Source organism: Vombatus ursinus, unplaced genomic scaffold (assembly GCF_900497805.2).
Source record: "Vombatus ursinus unplaced genomic scaffold, bare-nosed wombat genome assembly UNPS02012319.1, whole genome shotgun sequence".
Lineage (NCBI taxonomy): Eukaryota > Metazoa > Chordata > Mammalia > Diprotodontia > Vombatidae > Vombatus > Vombatus ursinus.
The window spans coordinates 133,212-149,412 of record NW_020952097.1 but is presented as its reverse complement, the minus strand read 5'-3'; the positions used below and the strand labels follow the sequence as shown (position 1 = coordinate 149,412).

The 16,201-nt window shown below is 41.7% G+C and overlaps 1 protein-coding gene across 1 annotated transcript in view; it reads right to left on the bottom strand.

The window, feature by feature from the left end:
- Nucleotides 1-15,866, bottom strand: part of RECQL4 (RecQ like helicase 4) — a 37,029-nt gene extending 21,163 nt beyond the window's left edge. Inside the window, 6 exon segments of the mRNA XM_027857590.1 lie at nt 324-464; nt 10,363-10,460; nt 11,364-11,397; nt 14,725-14,822; nt 15,421-15,598; nt 15,844-15,866. Of these exon segments, the coding sequence (XP_027713391.1) occupies nt 324-464; nt 10,363-10,460; nt 11,364-11,397; nt 14,725-14,822; nt 15,421-15,598; nt 15,844-15,858 (564 nt within the window). The 5' untranslated portion in view covers nt 15,859-15,866.
- Nucleotides 15,867-16,201: the final 335 nt, after the last annotated feature.

Sequence of the window (16,201 nt, the reverse complement as noted above, 5' to 3'; positions counted from 1 at the left end):
CTATGCCACGATCACTCCTACCATCCTGGGAAGGTTCAGAGAGACCCAGCCAGGAACAGAGAGATGCATTAAGAAAGAAACCAGGCCAGATACATCAGTGTATTAATTGTGTACTACAGGTAAGAACAACCCTGTCTCAACTTGGTGGGTGAAAAGTTTGGAGTATGCTGCTGAGACACAGTTCCTGAAAAATAGCATAGCTTCCTTCGCCCTGATCGGGTATTTTGGCCAATGATTGCCCCTCACTCTCACTTTCTATGAACTCTTAAGTCATAGTAGACTTGTCCTAAGACTCCTTCCTCCCTGGGACCCTGTAAACATACCTGCAGGGCGGCTTTCAGGTTAGACTTGAGCGTCCTCCCATAGCACTGCAAACGCTGCTGGGGGGTGGCTCTCTGGGTGGGCAGAGATGGCTTGGTCACATTCCTGTTGAGATGTGCACCCCAGCAGTCCAGCTCCAGTGCCTGCCAAGAGGAGACAGAAGAACGCAGGGCTGAAACCAAGGCAAGGTGGACAGAGAAAGAGTTGGTGAGGTGGAACTGCAGAGGAGGCTTTCACCCCAAAGGAGAATAAGCACAGTGTGGAATGGCCCCCCGGGATAGTGGAGAGTACATTACACTCAGAGTCAGAAAAGACCTGGGTTCAGGTGCCGCCTCTGTCACTCATTAGCTCTGTGTACCTGGGGAAATACTGAGCCTTCTCTCTGGGCCTTAGTTTCTCCATATGTAAAACAAGGTGGTTGGACGCAATCAACACTGTCTTTTCCAGCTGTAACATCTTGTGAGTCTGTTGCTGAAAAGAGGGATCTTCACGTTTGAGAAGCAAGGTCTACGCCCCACGTGACGACAAAGAACGCCTTAGAACCTGACCAAAGACTACCACCGCTCTTCCCCCACCCCTGAGCAGTTACAAAACCCTTCCCTAGGACTGGAGTTACAGAGGGGAAAAGGCATGTAAACAGCAGATTTGGGCACTCGTCTCGCCCTCCCTATTGCCATACTTAAAGGTCTCTGAGGCTGCATCCCACTCTGAGATTCTGCAATTCTATTATTCCTCATGTAGAATTCAGACACAGCGAGAAACACAAGAGAAGGGAAAGAAAGGGATCATATCTGAAGGTCACCTTTTACCTTTCTGGGCTTCAGGTTCCTTGTCAGTAAAGTTCAAGTCAATCAACACTTATTTAAAACAGGCAAGCTATCTTAAGACCCCTCAGCCGTGAGCTGCAGGCAATGCTGCTTGGATGGAGGCTAGTGGCAGTCTGTCACCTATGGTGACCTGCATAGTAGAGGGTGCAGAAAAGGACAGGTGAGAATGTGATTGGAGATGGGCTGGAAACAGATGGACTGTCTGACCTGCCCTATCTTGTATCTGCAAAATACTGAAAGCCCTAGAGAGAAACTTCCCACCGATTAGGTAAATTCTTTACGGCAGCTTTATAGAAGGGTAGACGAAAACACATTTGATGAAAAGGCACACAGATGGATTGCAATCTGTGCCAGAGGAAAGTGTGTTCATAATGAGACTGTGGTGTCCTCTATTAAAGTATCAGTGATAACCTTCCCTATTTATACCTCAAAGTGGTGTGGGAAGGAGCAAATGAGGTCCTTAATGGAAAGGCGCTTTGTGAAATAGAAAGGTCTCCAGCAATGTCAGGAAGATTGAGGTTAATTAAGGCAGTCAGCACTAGAGGAAAATGGAGCCCCAGGTTAGCTAGGAGCTTGCACTGGAGTGGGTGGGGAAGGAGGCTACAGGAAGGCCGCTCAGCCCAGGACAATAGCTGGGCCCTGGCTAAAGCATCAAGACTGCACCAAAGGCCACAGACTTCTGGGACTCGGGCACAGACAGGACAGAAAATGATTAAGTTTGTTACTCAGCTTGCCCCGACCAGCTCGGCACTCACACCTTTTCTAAAGCTGAAGGCTTATTTACCTGTGTCACCTAGGTGCCTAACTACATGGTGAGCACACTCCTTAAGGTCACCAGCTGGGCCTCCTGACTCATTCAAACACAGCCCTCACTCCCAACCCAGCACAGATTTTGGGGAGGGAAGGAAGGAAAGAGGGAAAGAAGGAAGGAAGAGAGGAAAGAAGGAAGGGAGGAAGGAAACAAGCATTTATTAAGCACCTATGATGTAGTATCAGGCTTTATGATGAACGCTTTGCTAATATTATCTTGTTTGATCCTCATAACAACACGAGGAGGGAGGTGATATTATGACCCCCATTTTACAGTTGAGGAAACTGAGGCAGATAGAGGTTAAGTGACTTGTCCAAGGTCACACAGCTAGTAAGGGTCTGAGGTCATATTTGAAATCGGGTCTTCCTGACTCCAGGCCCAGAGCTCTACCCACTTGTGCCACTGAACTGACTAGATGAGGAGTTCAACAGAAAGAACAGATATCTGGCAAGAACTAAGTGGAAAAGGAGAAATGCATTTACCCCCCTGGTAAGTACACACAAATCTTTCACATACAAATGATCCCATACTCAGTGAACTGTACAAATCCCAGTTTTTGGGACTATAGGGCAAAAAGAAAAAAAAATAGCTTCTTAATTTAAATGGTTAGGTCAGGGAGTAAATTCAGAAAACAGACTATTTATTAGACAAGGAAAAAAAAAACTACATCATATCAAACCTAATGAGGAACAGCAACCTTTGAGAATACTCAGAGGTAAATTTATATCAACCAAAGGAATAAAAATAAAAAGACCTAAGAACTGAAAAGGAAGCAAACAAGTGACTTGAAAAATAAGTGAAATGAAGAATGTTGATGAACCACTAACAACATCATAAAGAAAGAAAAAACACAACTTACCAAAATGAGAAAGGAAAAGATGACAAGAGAAATTTTTGCCATTTTTACTCGCTGCTAATTCATTAGAGAGCTAAAGTTAAATGGATAGTGATTTACAAAAGTATAGAATGCCCAAACTGACAACCTCAATAAATCAATTTCAGAAAAAGATACAAGGAAAATTATCAACAAAATATTAGCTCTCATATGATGCGTGAAGGACTTTATGAACATCATATCTAATTGGAATGATATATTTTGCTGAACTTGGAGTCAAAACAGTAAAGAGCTGGGTTTCTATGAAACAATCTGATTTTAAAACCACAATACTGAAGACTAGAGACTCCCTTGATAAAGGTTGATGGAAAAAAAATCTTAAAAGAAATTTTAGGAGGGCAGCTAGGTGGCACAGTGGATAGAGCACCAGCCCTGGAGTCAGGAGGACCTGAGTTCAAATCCAGCCTCAGACACTTGATATTTACTAACTATGTGACCCTGGGCAAATCACTGAACCCCAATTGCCTCCCTCCCACAAAAAAGAACAAGAAAAAGAAAAGAAATTTTAGGAATGGATTAAAGGAACATATCAAAAAAGTTACTTGCAGTGTTTATCCTAAAATTGCTAGGATGGTTCATTATTAAAAAAAACAAAACCAACCTAATTCTTGGGATCAACAGAGGCAGAGAAGGCCTTTCATAAAAATCAGCATTCACTCATGCATTCATAATCAAAATTAAAAAAAAAAGAATAAAGGAATTTTTTCCTAATCTAATAGAAAGTTATAGCTTGAAACCAAGGGCCAACGATATTCTCAATGGAGAAACATTAGCTGCAAACCTATAAAAAAACCAGGGGCCAAACAAAGCAGTCACCATTTCTACTCCACATAGAAACATCAACAATTACAGTGTCAGAGATAATTATTGGAAAGAGATAAAAATACTGCTATTTGTAAACAACATGGCTGCAGAAATTTTAAAAATCCATATTTGGTATAAGTGGATAAACTGCTAGAGGTTATATGGGAGAAGTGTACCAAAGGGAGCTCTTGGGGAAAAATACAAATAGCTAGCTAGCATTTACATAGTGCTTTGAAATTTGCAACATGCTCTCCATGTTATTTCTTTTTGGCTAGGCATTGGGGTTAAGTGACTTGCCCAGGGTCACACAGCTTGTAAGTATTATGTGTCTGAGGCTGGATTTGAACTCAGGTCCTTCTGAATCCAGGGCCGGTGCTCTATCCACTGCACCATCTAGCTGCCCCTCTCCATGTTATTTCATTTGATCCTCACAATAACCCTATGAGGTAGGTGCTATTATGTTCCCCATTTTACAGATTAGAAAACTGACGCATAGAAAGGTTGGATGACTTGTTCAGGGTCATACTGCTATTAGGTATCTGAGGCAGAATTTGAACTCAGGTCCTCTTGACTCCAACTGTAGCACTGCCAAACCACCTAATTGCCTAAAAGGAAGGAGCCTAGTCCTTCTGGACTCAAAAGCTGCTGTATAACTTAAATGTAATTTTATATTTGTATTTATCTAATATAACATTTATTTTATAATTTAAATAAAATTCTATATCAACATTATTTATATGATTATATAAAACATGCCCTGGCAACAGACTGAGCTAGTTTCCTGTGGATGAACCTAAGTCAGCTGGCGTCAGGTTGGTCTTCAGGAAGCAGACTCTGTCTGACAAAGGAACTAAGAAAAATAAAAAAGGAACCAGAATCCTGGTCCAGAGTCCACTTTAGATTCTCTCAAGGTCATAGTCTAGACTTTTTTTTCCTACCATGTCTCAGAAACTTCTTCATTCTGGCTGTTCACTCTGTCCCTGAAGTTTACACTTTGGAATGTGTGCCCCTCGGGCCTCTCCCTCTGATGGGATGGTTCCTCCCATAATCTCCACTTAATGATAATGACAATGATAATAATAACAATAATTAGATTTGTATAGCATGTACTATGTGCCAGACACTGTGCTAAGCATTTTACAAATATTATTTTCATTTGATCCTCACAAAAACCCTAACAAGTAGTCGCTATTAGGACCCCCATTTTACAGTTGAGGAAACTGAGGCAGATAGCTGTTAAGGTCATACACCTTTGCCCAAGGTCATACACCTAGTAAGTGCCTGAGGCCAGATCTGAACTCTTCTTGACTCCAGAATCAGCACTCTATTCACAGCACCACCGAGTTGCCTATAAGGTCATCTCCTAGGCCAGCTATGTCTTCATTCCTTCCCAGGTTGCATTCCAGACTTTCCACATCCCAGCACCTGGTACCTTTAGGGAGAATCCCTTCCCCCATTTTTCAGCTCATATGTTTAATGTGTTACATTCAAATGTAAGCTCCTTGAGGGTAGGGACTGTCTATCTTTCTCCTTGTATTTGTATTCCCAGTACCTGGCACATAGTAAGTGCTTAATTAATGCATGTTTTCTGACTGTGACAGCGGCAGCATGCTAAGAATCACAATTTTCAGATAAGCTTTAACACTGTCATTCTAAATGTAAAATCCTTGTCCCAGGACCAAAGAGTGGATTCAGCTGGAGGAGTTGAGTCATCAATCTCAATATTCTTACCATAATCAAGTTAGAAGAAGGAAGCTGCAGCTAAGTGGAAGGAGGGCTCCAGAGCAGTCAGTAGAAAAGCAAAGAAAGGAACTGGCGGAGAAAGATTTAACCTACGTCCAAAGGCAACAACAAACACCACTTCATAGGATAGTTGGTCATAGTATTAGGCGGTAATAACAAAGAGTATTTGCAAAAAGACAGCCATGAAAATAACCACAACTTATGTGCCAACATGGCTGCTGAGGATTAAGCAGGTTGATCTACGTGCCTCCCGCCTCTGCCCACTCCAATCCATCCTCCTCTGCACTGCCAAAGTGATCGTTCTGAAGTGCAGGTCTAATCATGTTACTTGTTTGTTTTCAAAGCTCTTCATAACCTGGCCTTTTCCTACCTTTCCATTCTCATACCTCAACTTCTCTTCATATAGTCTGCAATCCAGTGACACTGGCTCCCTTGCCCGAAACTTGCCCAATCTCCTAAGTGTTTACACTGGCTGCCCCACTCACCACCCCCAGGCCTAGAATCCTCTCCCCTCTGGCTTCCTTGGCTTTTCTTCAAGTCTCAGCTAAAGTCCTTCTTTGCAAGAAGCCTTTCCCAATCATCCTTAATTTCAGTGCCTTTCTTATGGGACTGTCCTCAATTTATACCATACATATCTTGTTTGTAGATAGTTGTTTGAATGGTGTGTCCCCTATTTGACTGTGAGCTCCCAAAGTCCAGCATCAAGAGACAAAAAGAAATTCCATTTAAAATAACTGTAGACAATATAAAATACTTGGGAGTCTGTCTACCAAGACAAACCCACAAACTATATGAACACAATTACAAAACACTTTTCAAACAAATAAAGTCAGATATAAATGGAAAAATGTCAATTGCCCATGGGTAGGCTGAGCCAATATAATAAAAATGATATTCTGCCTAAACTAATTTACTTATTCAGTGCCATACCAAACTATCAAAAATTATTTTATAGAACTAGAAAAAGTAATAACAAGATTCATCTGGAAGAATAAAAGGTCAAAATATCAAGGAAATTAATGGAAAAAAAATGTGAAGGAAGGTGGCTTAGCCAGGAGGTGGCTCAAGCTGTTTTACACAGCAATAATCATCAAAAAAATCTGGTACTGGCGAAAAAATAGAGTAATGGATCAGTGGAATAGATTAGGTACACAACACACAGTAGTAAATGACCATAGTAATCTTCTTTGATAAACACAAAGATCCAGACTTTTGAGACAAGAACTCGCTATTTGACAAAAACTGCTGGGAAAACTGGAAAGCAGTTTGGCAAAAACTAGGTATAGACCAACCCCTCATACCATACATCAAGATAAGGTCAAAATGGGTACATGATGTAGATATAAAGACATACATGATGCCATAAGGAAATCAGAAGAGCAAGGAATAGTTTACTTGTCAGATCTATGGATAAGGGAAGGATTTATTACCAAATAAGAAAAAGAGAGCATTACAGGATGTAAAATGGGTAATTTTGATTACATTAAATTAAAAAATTTTTTGCACAAACAAGACCTATGTCACTAAGATTAGAAAGAAAGCAGAAAACTGGGGAAAAAAATTTTTTTTATAGCAAGTATCTCTGATAAAGCCCTCATCTCTCAAATACATAGAGAAATGAGTCAAATTTATAAGAATGCAAGTCATTCCACAATTGATAAATCATCAATGGATATAAACAGGCAGTTTTCGGAAAAAGAAACCAAAGCTATCTATACTCATATGAAAAAATGTTCAAAATCACTATTGATTAGAGAAATGCAGATTAAAACAACTCTGAGGTACCACAGCATGCTTATCAGGTTGGCGAATATGACAAAAAAGGTAAATGATAAACACTGAAGAGTATGAGGGAAAATTGGAACACTAATGCATTGTTGGTGGAGTTGTGAAATGATGTAACCATTTTGAAGAGCAATTTGGAATTATGCCCAAGGCTATAAAACCGTGCATACCCTTTGACCAGTAATAGCACTTCTAGGTCTGTATCCCAAAGAGATTATAAAAATGGGGAAAAGGACCCACATGTACAAAAATATTTATAGCAGCTCTTTTTGTGGTGGCCAAGAATTGGAAATTGAGAGGATGCCCAACAATTGGGGAATGGCTGAACAAGTTGTGGTATATAAATGTAATGGAATACTATTGTGCTATAAGAAATGATGAGCAGGTGGACTTCAGAAAAACCTGGAAAGACTTATATGAACTGATGCTGAGTGAAATGGCTGAACAAGCTGTGGTATATAAATGTAATGGAATACTATTGTTCCATAAGAAATGATGAGCAGGTAGATTTCAGAAAAACCTGGAAAGACTTACATACCTGCAGTCAGAACTTAGCCTAGCTAAGTTCATTTATGCAGGACACCAGGTTGTTTGCAATGACAAATATTTTGGCAAGAAACCTCACAAAAGACCAGCAATTAGGTTACAGAGAATGTGTGTGAAGTACTCACATTCACCAAATTATGGAACCCTGAAGTATTCAAGTATACATCATACATGATTCAAGTATTTAGGAGCAATTAGGTAGCACAGTAAATAGAGTGCCAGGCCTGGAATCTGGAAGAGTTGAATTCAAATCTGCTCTCAGAAACTTTTTAGATATGTAGCCCTTGGCAAATCACTCAACCTGTGTTTGCTTTAGTTTCCTCATCTGTAAAACAGGGATAACAATAGCCCTTTCCACCAAGGTTGTTATGAGGATCAGATGAAATAATAATTTTAAAGCATTTAGCACAGTGGTACACTGTAAAAGCTCTATAAATGTTAGCTATTATTATCATCATCATCATTTTATTATTGTTCCTGTTAAATGACTTTATAATTAACCAAAATGGAACTTAATTCCATTAATCTTTTTTTAAAAGGTTTGAAAAAATTCTCCTATTGAGTATGTCAGACAAAAGTCTAAGATGCAGTGTTTACGGGGAATGATTTTAATTTATGAGCAAAATACACTGGTTTTTAAAGGTCAAATGACATGAACACAGTTCACAAAGGAGGAGACAAACATGGAAATAACCACTTGCAACAACCTTCAGTTTCCCAGTAATCAAAGAAAGGCAAATGAAAACTCTAGGGCACCATCTCACATCCAGCCATTTGGCAAAAATTAATAAAAATAATAAAGCCCAGCATCAGTGGGCTCTAGAAAAATAGGCATGCTCATATGATGCTGATGGTCTCCTTGCAACCTGGTAGTCTCTTTGGAGAGCAAGCTGGCAATACACCCTAAGAGGTTGTGGAGGTTGTGAACCTGACTATTTCTTTTGTTAGAGTAATCTCATTGTCGGAAATGTACTCTAAGGAAGTCAAAAGAGAAAGAACTATTTGTACAATGGTATAGATTTTTTTTTTTTAGCTGTACCCTCTATGACAACAAAAACCTGTTAACCTAAAAGCAGAACCAGGAATATGGTACACCCAGCAATAATGACCACTATTAATAGTTTTATTAATATTAACTTTTTATTAATATTAGTAATTTCTACTATGGTAGAAATAAACATGTATATACACTATACACATGAGATATATATATATATATATATATATATATATATATACACATGTAAACATTCATCATTTTAAGGTTTATAAAGTGATTTATATATGCTGTTTTATTTGACTGATAAAGAATTCCACCCTGCCCCCAACATGCCAACATCCCAAAAAGCACCTTGGTCAGATGGGTTCATAGGTACAATTAGGAAAAATCAAAACTTAACACATAACCCCAAACTTGGTTATAACTTCAATAAGACTGCCCCCATATTATACTATCAAATACTGGTCAGCCTGCTCAAACTGACCACCCTCTCCATAGGTAAAAATTTTCTAACATTCAAAGGACAAACAGCAATCAAACTATTATAAAAATTAGCTGTAAGTATACACATAAGTACGCTGTACAGTTATAGGGACTATAAATTGGGATTTTGAAAGAGTTACTGATAAAATAAAATTGTTATTTGTCCATTAAAGCATATTTCTAATTATAGTTTTATATTTTATAGATATAAATAAATTAAAATAGATTTAATGTTCATTAGGTTCATTTTTCCTGTAAAGTTATATAAGCCTGTAGCATTCTTACTTCAAGGATCTATAGTTCCATGAGTGTGATTTCTCCTTTCCTGTAAATGGTCTTTGACAGTTACTGTGGCCCTATGGCCAACCTGGGGATAAGCACTTCTTGAACTTAACTAGCGCTGGTCTTTGAATGACAGACATGTAGTCATCACTGGGTCTATACCTGAAGACTCTTCAGCTTGGTCAGACCTATTGTCAAAACCTACACTTTTCTGAGAGCCTTTAAAATCCCTGTATCACTTCTATGTCATGAGGAGACATCAAAGCGCATTTCGTTAGAGGAAATTCATAACTTAAAAAGAAACAGAACAGATCATTACAACTAGAAGGCTTATCAGTCTAGAGTTGGAAGGGACCTCAGACCCATTTAACTCCCTTATTTTACTTTTTTTTTTTAAAGGGAGGCAATTGGGGTTAAGTGACTTGCCCAAGGTCACACAGCTAGTACATGTCAAGTGTTTGGTCTGAGGCCTGATTTGAACTCAGGTCCTCCTGACTTCAGGGCCGGCGCTCTGTCCACTGCGCCACCTAGCTGCCTCTAACTCCCTTATTTTATAGATAAGGAAACTGAACCCTAGGAAGTTCACTTGAGAGCCTTAAAGATCATCTGAGCCAAACCACTCACTTGACAGAAGACACTTATCCATAGTTTCTAATGATGGAGCCTGGACTAGAACCCCTATCTACTGACTTCCTATTCAAAACTCTTTCCACTGTCTTATAATGAGAAGTTTCCCCTAAAAGTATCCCGTTTCCCCTTTAATCAGGGTTAATTTAACCCTTTCTTTGGGAATAGCAAGTTTGAGCAAGTTTCTGTGAGAAAATTAAAGACTTATTCACTGCAGCTCTGGGTCCCTTCTATTTACCTGTTCTGCAGGCGCATCCTTCTGGCCCGAGTTGGTGGGCTGCAGAAGGCCTGCTGACTCCTGGCCTCTCCTTAGGGCTCGGTATTCTCGGTACAGTTCTGGTTGGGAGAAAAGGGGGAGTCAGGGTCTTGGCACAAGAGGAAGGATAGACTATGAAACACAATAAACACAGTTCTATTCAGCACCCCAAAGGACCTTCCAGCTGTCAAATACAACTTGGTATCTGGCTGTCCCAGACTGTGTCCACTCCATCAGTGCTGTAGTTAATCATGTCCAATCATACAGCTTGTGGCACCATTCCCGCCATATATTCTGATCCTATAGCCTAGGTCAGCCTCTTCCCCATCCCCTAAAACAGACTGTTCCTGGCTGCTGCTGCTCCCCAAGAAACCAAGGTATTCTGATTCAAAGCCAGGTGTCACCTAAAATACGAATTTTTGCTTCCTCCTCTCCCTTCCTCTCCAACTCCCTTTGAGTTGGCTATCTAAAGTGCACAATTTTACTAGAGTAAGAGAACCTTGGGGTTCATGCCACATAAACACCACATGAACAGTCGGGGCAGTCTTGCTTTGGGAAGACAAATCGAGTATAAGATGTTGGCTTACCTACAATCAACTTACATTTCAATGGCTCTGCCTCCCAGTCAGGTTGTGGTTATACTCACTACACACACAATTGTTGGAGAATTTTTTTTTATTAAAGACTGAGGTCTAGGAGCAGCTAGGTGGCACAGTGGATAGAGCACCGGCCCTGAAGTCAGGAGGACCTGAGTTCAAATCAGGCTATGTGAGCTATGTGACCACAGGCAACTCACTTAACCCCAATTGCCTCCCCTTCCCCCCCAAAAAAGGTTGGGTTCTCCCCATCTTTCCCAGCCTGAAAGTTCAGTGGCTATCCATGGAAGTCAGTTCACACTTCTGATCAGCAGAGAAGTTTAGACCCACTCCATTTCTGACCTAGGCTGGTTCACCTTGGAAGAGATGTTTTTTGCATATACTCACCTTTTATTTCCTCCGGTGCTGACTCCACATCATTCTGCAAGAGACAGTTCTTGATTAGTTCACCACCACGTAATACAATAAAATCAATAATTTATTAAATGCCTGGGGAGAGACAAAGACACGGTCTGTGTCTTCAGGAAGCTTATAGTTATTGGTAGGGGTATGATTAAGATATCAACAGAAATAACCATAATAGAGAACTGTACTTAGTTATTAATAACTGTGTGTAATGTACTGTTCTGGGCCCCCTGTGGAAAAGGGTTCTGGGGACAAGTTCTGCTTATAGGCCAATGCTCCTAGTAGAAACTTACTCTTTCACATACACACTCCAGTCTTTTTACTTAATAGGGCATTTGTTTACTCATTTACTGAGTTGAACTTAGTTGAATGTCTAATTACTATACTTAGAACGTATTCTGTAAAGCCAGGTTAGAAAGGCTGTTATATGGGGTCTAGGAGAGTTTCACAGAGAAGGTGGCATGACACAGGTTTTAAAGGCTAGATTGGAATTCAACAGGCAAAGAGAGGAAGAACAGTGAGTTCTTCAGTGCAGAACTGAGAGCTGAAAGATACCTTAAAGTCTCCCTAGTCCATTTTACAGATATGGAAACAGAGGCCCAGTATGAGGAAAGCACCAGTTATAGAGTTGGAGATCTCCTTTCTGATTCCAGATCTCAGCTCTTGCCATTTGCAATGGGATCTTAGATATGAAGCTTAAGATGAAGGGCCAAAAATAATCTCAAGATTAAAAACATAATGGGTGGCACCACAGTGAAGTCAGAAGGATGACAGGGTTTACAGAGGGAAGATTGCTTTGGAGATCAGTGTTTCAGGAGAGAGGTCGGGATTTAAGACGGTATTGTTTCTCCCACAGTAGAAGTAGTGGCTGAAGCTCTGAGAATGGCTGAGGTTCCCAAAGGGGAGAATATAATGAAAAGAGGGCCGAACACTGCTCCTTGAGAAACATACGCATTAATACGGAGATTATAAAGAGCATGAAGGACACAGAAAGGTACTCCTCACATTCCTATCAGAATATGGTGGCTCTGAAGTCGAAGGAAGGAAAAAATATCCAGAAAGAGAGGGTGATAGTGCCAAAAACTATAGGGAGGCTAAGAAGGATAAGGCCGTCATTAAAAAAAAAAAAAAAAGACCCTTAGGTTTAAGACTCAAGAGGCCATCAGTGACCTTAAAGAGAAGTTTCAGAACAGTGGCAAGAGGAGAAGCCAAGAGTAACTACAAAATGGAGGCATCAGTCTAGAGGGCTTTTTCAAAAAACTTTAACAGGCAAGGGACTGATTAGACAGGACCTGGAGGAACTGGAAGAGTCAAGGAAAGGCTTTAAGATTAGGGAGGTAGAAGCAGCTCTGGAGGCAGATGGGGTGAAGCACCATTTCTTTTTGAACAGTATTTTTCTCAGCACTTTATCCATGCAGGGGCAGAGCTTTGGTCCCTGCGGTATACTGTTCAAGGTTTCTATTCTCTAGACCACTCTAAGAAACTCACCAGGAGAGGCTATGGGGGTAAGGGTTCAAAGTCATGCTGTTCATTTCATTTCATCATCAGCTGATGCTGCCAGCTCCCACTGCATGTGGTGCACTTGTTGTAGGCCCCTTGAGGAAAAGGGTTCTGGGGACTGCAAGTCCTGCTCATAGGCCAATGCCCCTAATGAAAATGTGTCGATAATCTCTTTCACATCCACAACTCAGCCCTTCTATCTAACAGGACTTTTTAAATTCATTTGTTGAGCTAATTATTGTATCAGTTATATTGCCACCTTCTCCTCAAAGGTTCATATGCAATAGGGGAGGCCTTTTTTTTAAATTAAAAAAATTATTGCTTAATCCAACAAACATAAACATTTCTGTATATAAATAACAAAAGGGGCCATGTATGAAACCACAAACTTCTGTTACTTTTAAAAAAAGGATACATTAAATTTGATCCAATGGTGATACAATTGCCCAGCGTATCCCTTTCTGAACTTCTTTTGTCTTTTACCTTTTAAATGTTTTATTGATGCTTATTTTATTTTTGCATTTCTATCACTATAAGTAAGCCTTTCTTAGCCTATAACCCTTGGGAAGGCTGAAACTTGGCTAAATTGAGCTACACAGAATGACTGGCACAACACCACATGTAATTCAATTGAATATTTATTTAAAACACTATTAAGCTGTGGCAGCTAGGTGATGCAGCAGATAAAGCACAAGTCAGGAGGACCTGATTTCAAATCCAGCCTCAGATACTTGACACTTACTAGCTATGTGACCCTGGGCAAGTCACTTAACCCCATTGCCTAGCCAAAACAAAACATAACAAAAAATAAAAAACACTATTAAGCTAAATTTGGCCTAACATTTAACACCAGGAAAACACAGGTTCTCCACAAGCCAGCACCACACCATCCATGCAAAGAACCATCGGTTACAGCAAATGGAAAGTTTTAATGCTGTAGATAAGTTCACTTACCTTGGCAGTATACTTTCCAGGGACGTACACACCGATAATGAGATTGACGCCTGCACTACCAGAGCTACCTCAGTGTTTGGGAGGCTCCAAACGAAAGTGTGAGAGAGAAGAGGTATCAGACTGCCTACCACACTGCCGGTCTGCAGAGTCACTGTGCTGACCTTACTGTTGCACGCCCATGACATCTGGACAGTATAGCAGCATCACAACAGGAAACTGAGGGGTCTTAGGAAGATTCTGAAGATCACCCGGCAGGATAAGGTACTGGAAGCTGAAGTTCTTTCGTTCTTTCTCAAACTAAAACTGCCAAGCATTCAAACTCTATTGCAGAGAGCACACAGCTCCAACGGGCTGGCTATGTTGTTCCAAATGCCAAACATACCCTTGCCTGAACGACTATTTTATAGAGAACTCACACAGGGCAAGCACACACATGATGGTCAGAAGAAGTGATACAAGGACACTCTCAAGGTCTCTCTAAAGAACTGTGGAACTGATTATGGGACATGGGAGACACTGGCACAGGGCGCCCTCATCAAAGAAGGTGCTGTGTTTTATGAGCAAAACAGAATTGAAGTAGCTCAAAAGAAACACAAGATGTAAAAACTTAGCGAATCCACCCCAAATGTTCACGAGGACTACTTGTGCCCAACCTATGATAAAGCACCAAGAGTCTACTAATCTAATGGGGGCATACGGCAAGTGATATAAATTAAGTATACTCTATGCACAGTATGACAGGAGCAAGGGAAATCTGAAGAGGGAATGAACATTTCCAGTTGGTCCTGGGTATAGATACACAAACACAGACATTCAAACTGCTGAAAGTGGCATCAGGTCCAAAGGCACCCTTCCAATCCTGCTGCTATAGATGAGAAAACTCCTATACCTGGTTGGGTTTCCTTTTGTGTTCTTGAAGGAATGCCACCTCCCAGGCCTTCAGAAGGGCCCTCACCTTCTGGCACCGCTCCATGGCTAGCCTAAAAGCTGAGGAAGCAGACGAAAAACCACCCAAAGATCATGCTAGGCTCGTCATATATTAATAACCATAAAAACAATAAATATTTATATAGTACTTTAAGAGACATCACTATCTTCACAAAAACTTGGTGGGGAAAGGAGTGTAAGTAAATTCCTGTTGTACAGATGGGGAAACTGAGGCTCAGACAAGTGAAGCCGCTCACCTAGGGTCACTCCAGCTAACTCAAAACCAGGTTGTCTTCCTGATTAGCAAGGCCGATTAGCAAGGCCAGCCCTTACTTCAAGACCGGAGGTTGCTAAGTGGCTCAGTAAATTACAGCTGATGGGCCTGGATTTAGGAAGACGAGTTCAAATCCAGCCTCAGATATTTCCTAGCTGTATGACTCTGGGCAAGTCTGCCTCAGTTTCCCTAACTGTAAAATGAGGATAAAGCAGCACCCACCTCCCAGGGTTGTTGTGAGGATCAAATAAAATAACATTTGTAAAAGCACTTAGTACAGTGCCTGGCACACAGCAGGAGCTTAATAGACTTCCTTCCCCTTCTTTAGGCAGGCAGGGCTTGCTCAGGCTGCCAGATCTCAAGTGGTTCTCCAAGGAGAGGTACCTTCTGAGCTCCCAGGGTGCATGGGGGGGTGGGGATGCTTGCAGTCACAGGCCACATGCTGCTCCATGTCTAGACAGCACCAGCGTGGGTTAGGGTCGTGGGGGTCCGAGCCAAGCCTCCAGAGGCTGCCAAGGGCAGAGCCCCTCAGGACAAATCGAGAGGCAGGTAGGTGGGGCTCCTGGTGCAAGCGATGTCAGAAAAGGTTTGACCTGGCGCCTCTGAAGATCTCCAAGCACTTTTTAATCCAGGGACCCTCAGGATCCTTCCCCCCATCCCAAGAGTCAGGTTGAACGGTCTGCCCCGCTTCGGATAAAGCAGAAGGGGTAAGGTGAGGCAAGAGCGCAAAGGCTAATCCTCTCCCCCCCAACCCCTCGCCCCGGTTCGTCTCAAGCTGCCCCCCGCCCGGGAGCCCCAGGTACTCACGGAAGGACTGCACATTGCTCGCACAGCCGCGGCAACGCGGGAACTCTACACCCTCCCCCGACTGGGCTAGTCAATCTCCCGCTATAGGCGAAGGGGCTCTGCGATCTCAGCCAATCCTCGAACGCACCACGACAGCAGGGGCGGGGCGATGGGTACGTAATCCGTAAAGGAACAAAATCAACCAATCCCAGAGGACTGAAGGGTTTTGGCCAATGGGAGCTTCCTGCGTCACCAGCCCCGCCCCGCGGTCCGTACCGAGCCGGATCTATTTTTCGTGGCGGAGGGAGGTAGTCGGTAGCTCAGAGACAGCAAGTACAACAACTAGGAGATCACGGCGGCCACGACGACGACGACGGCG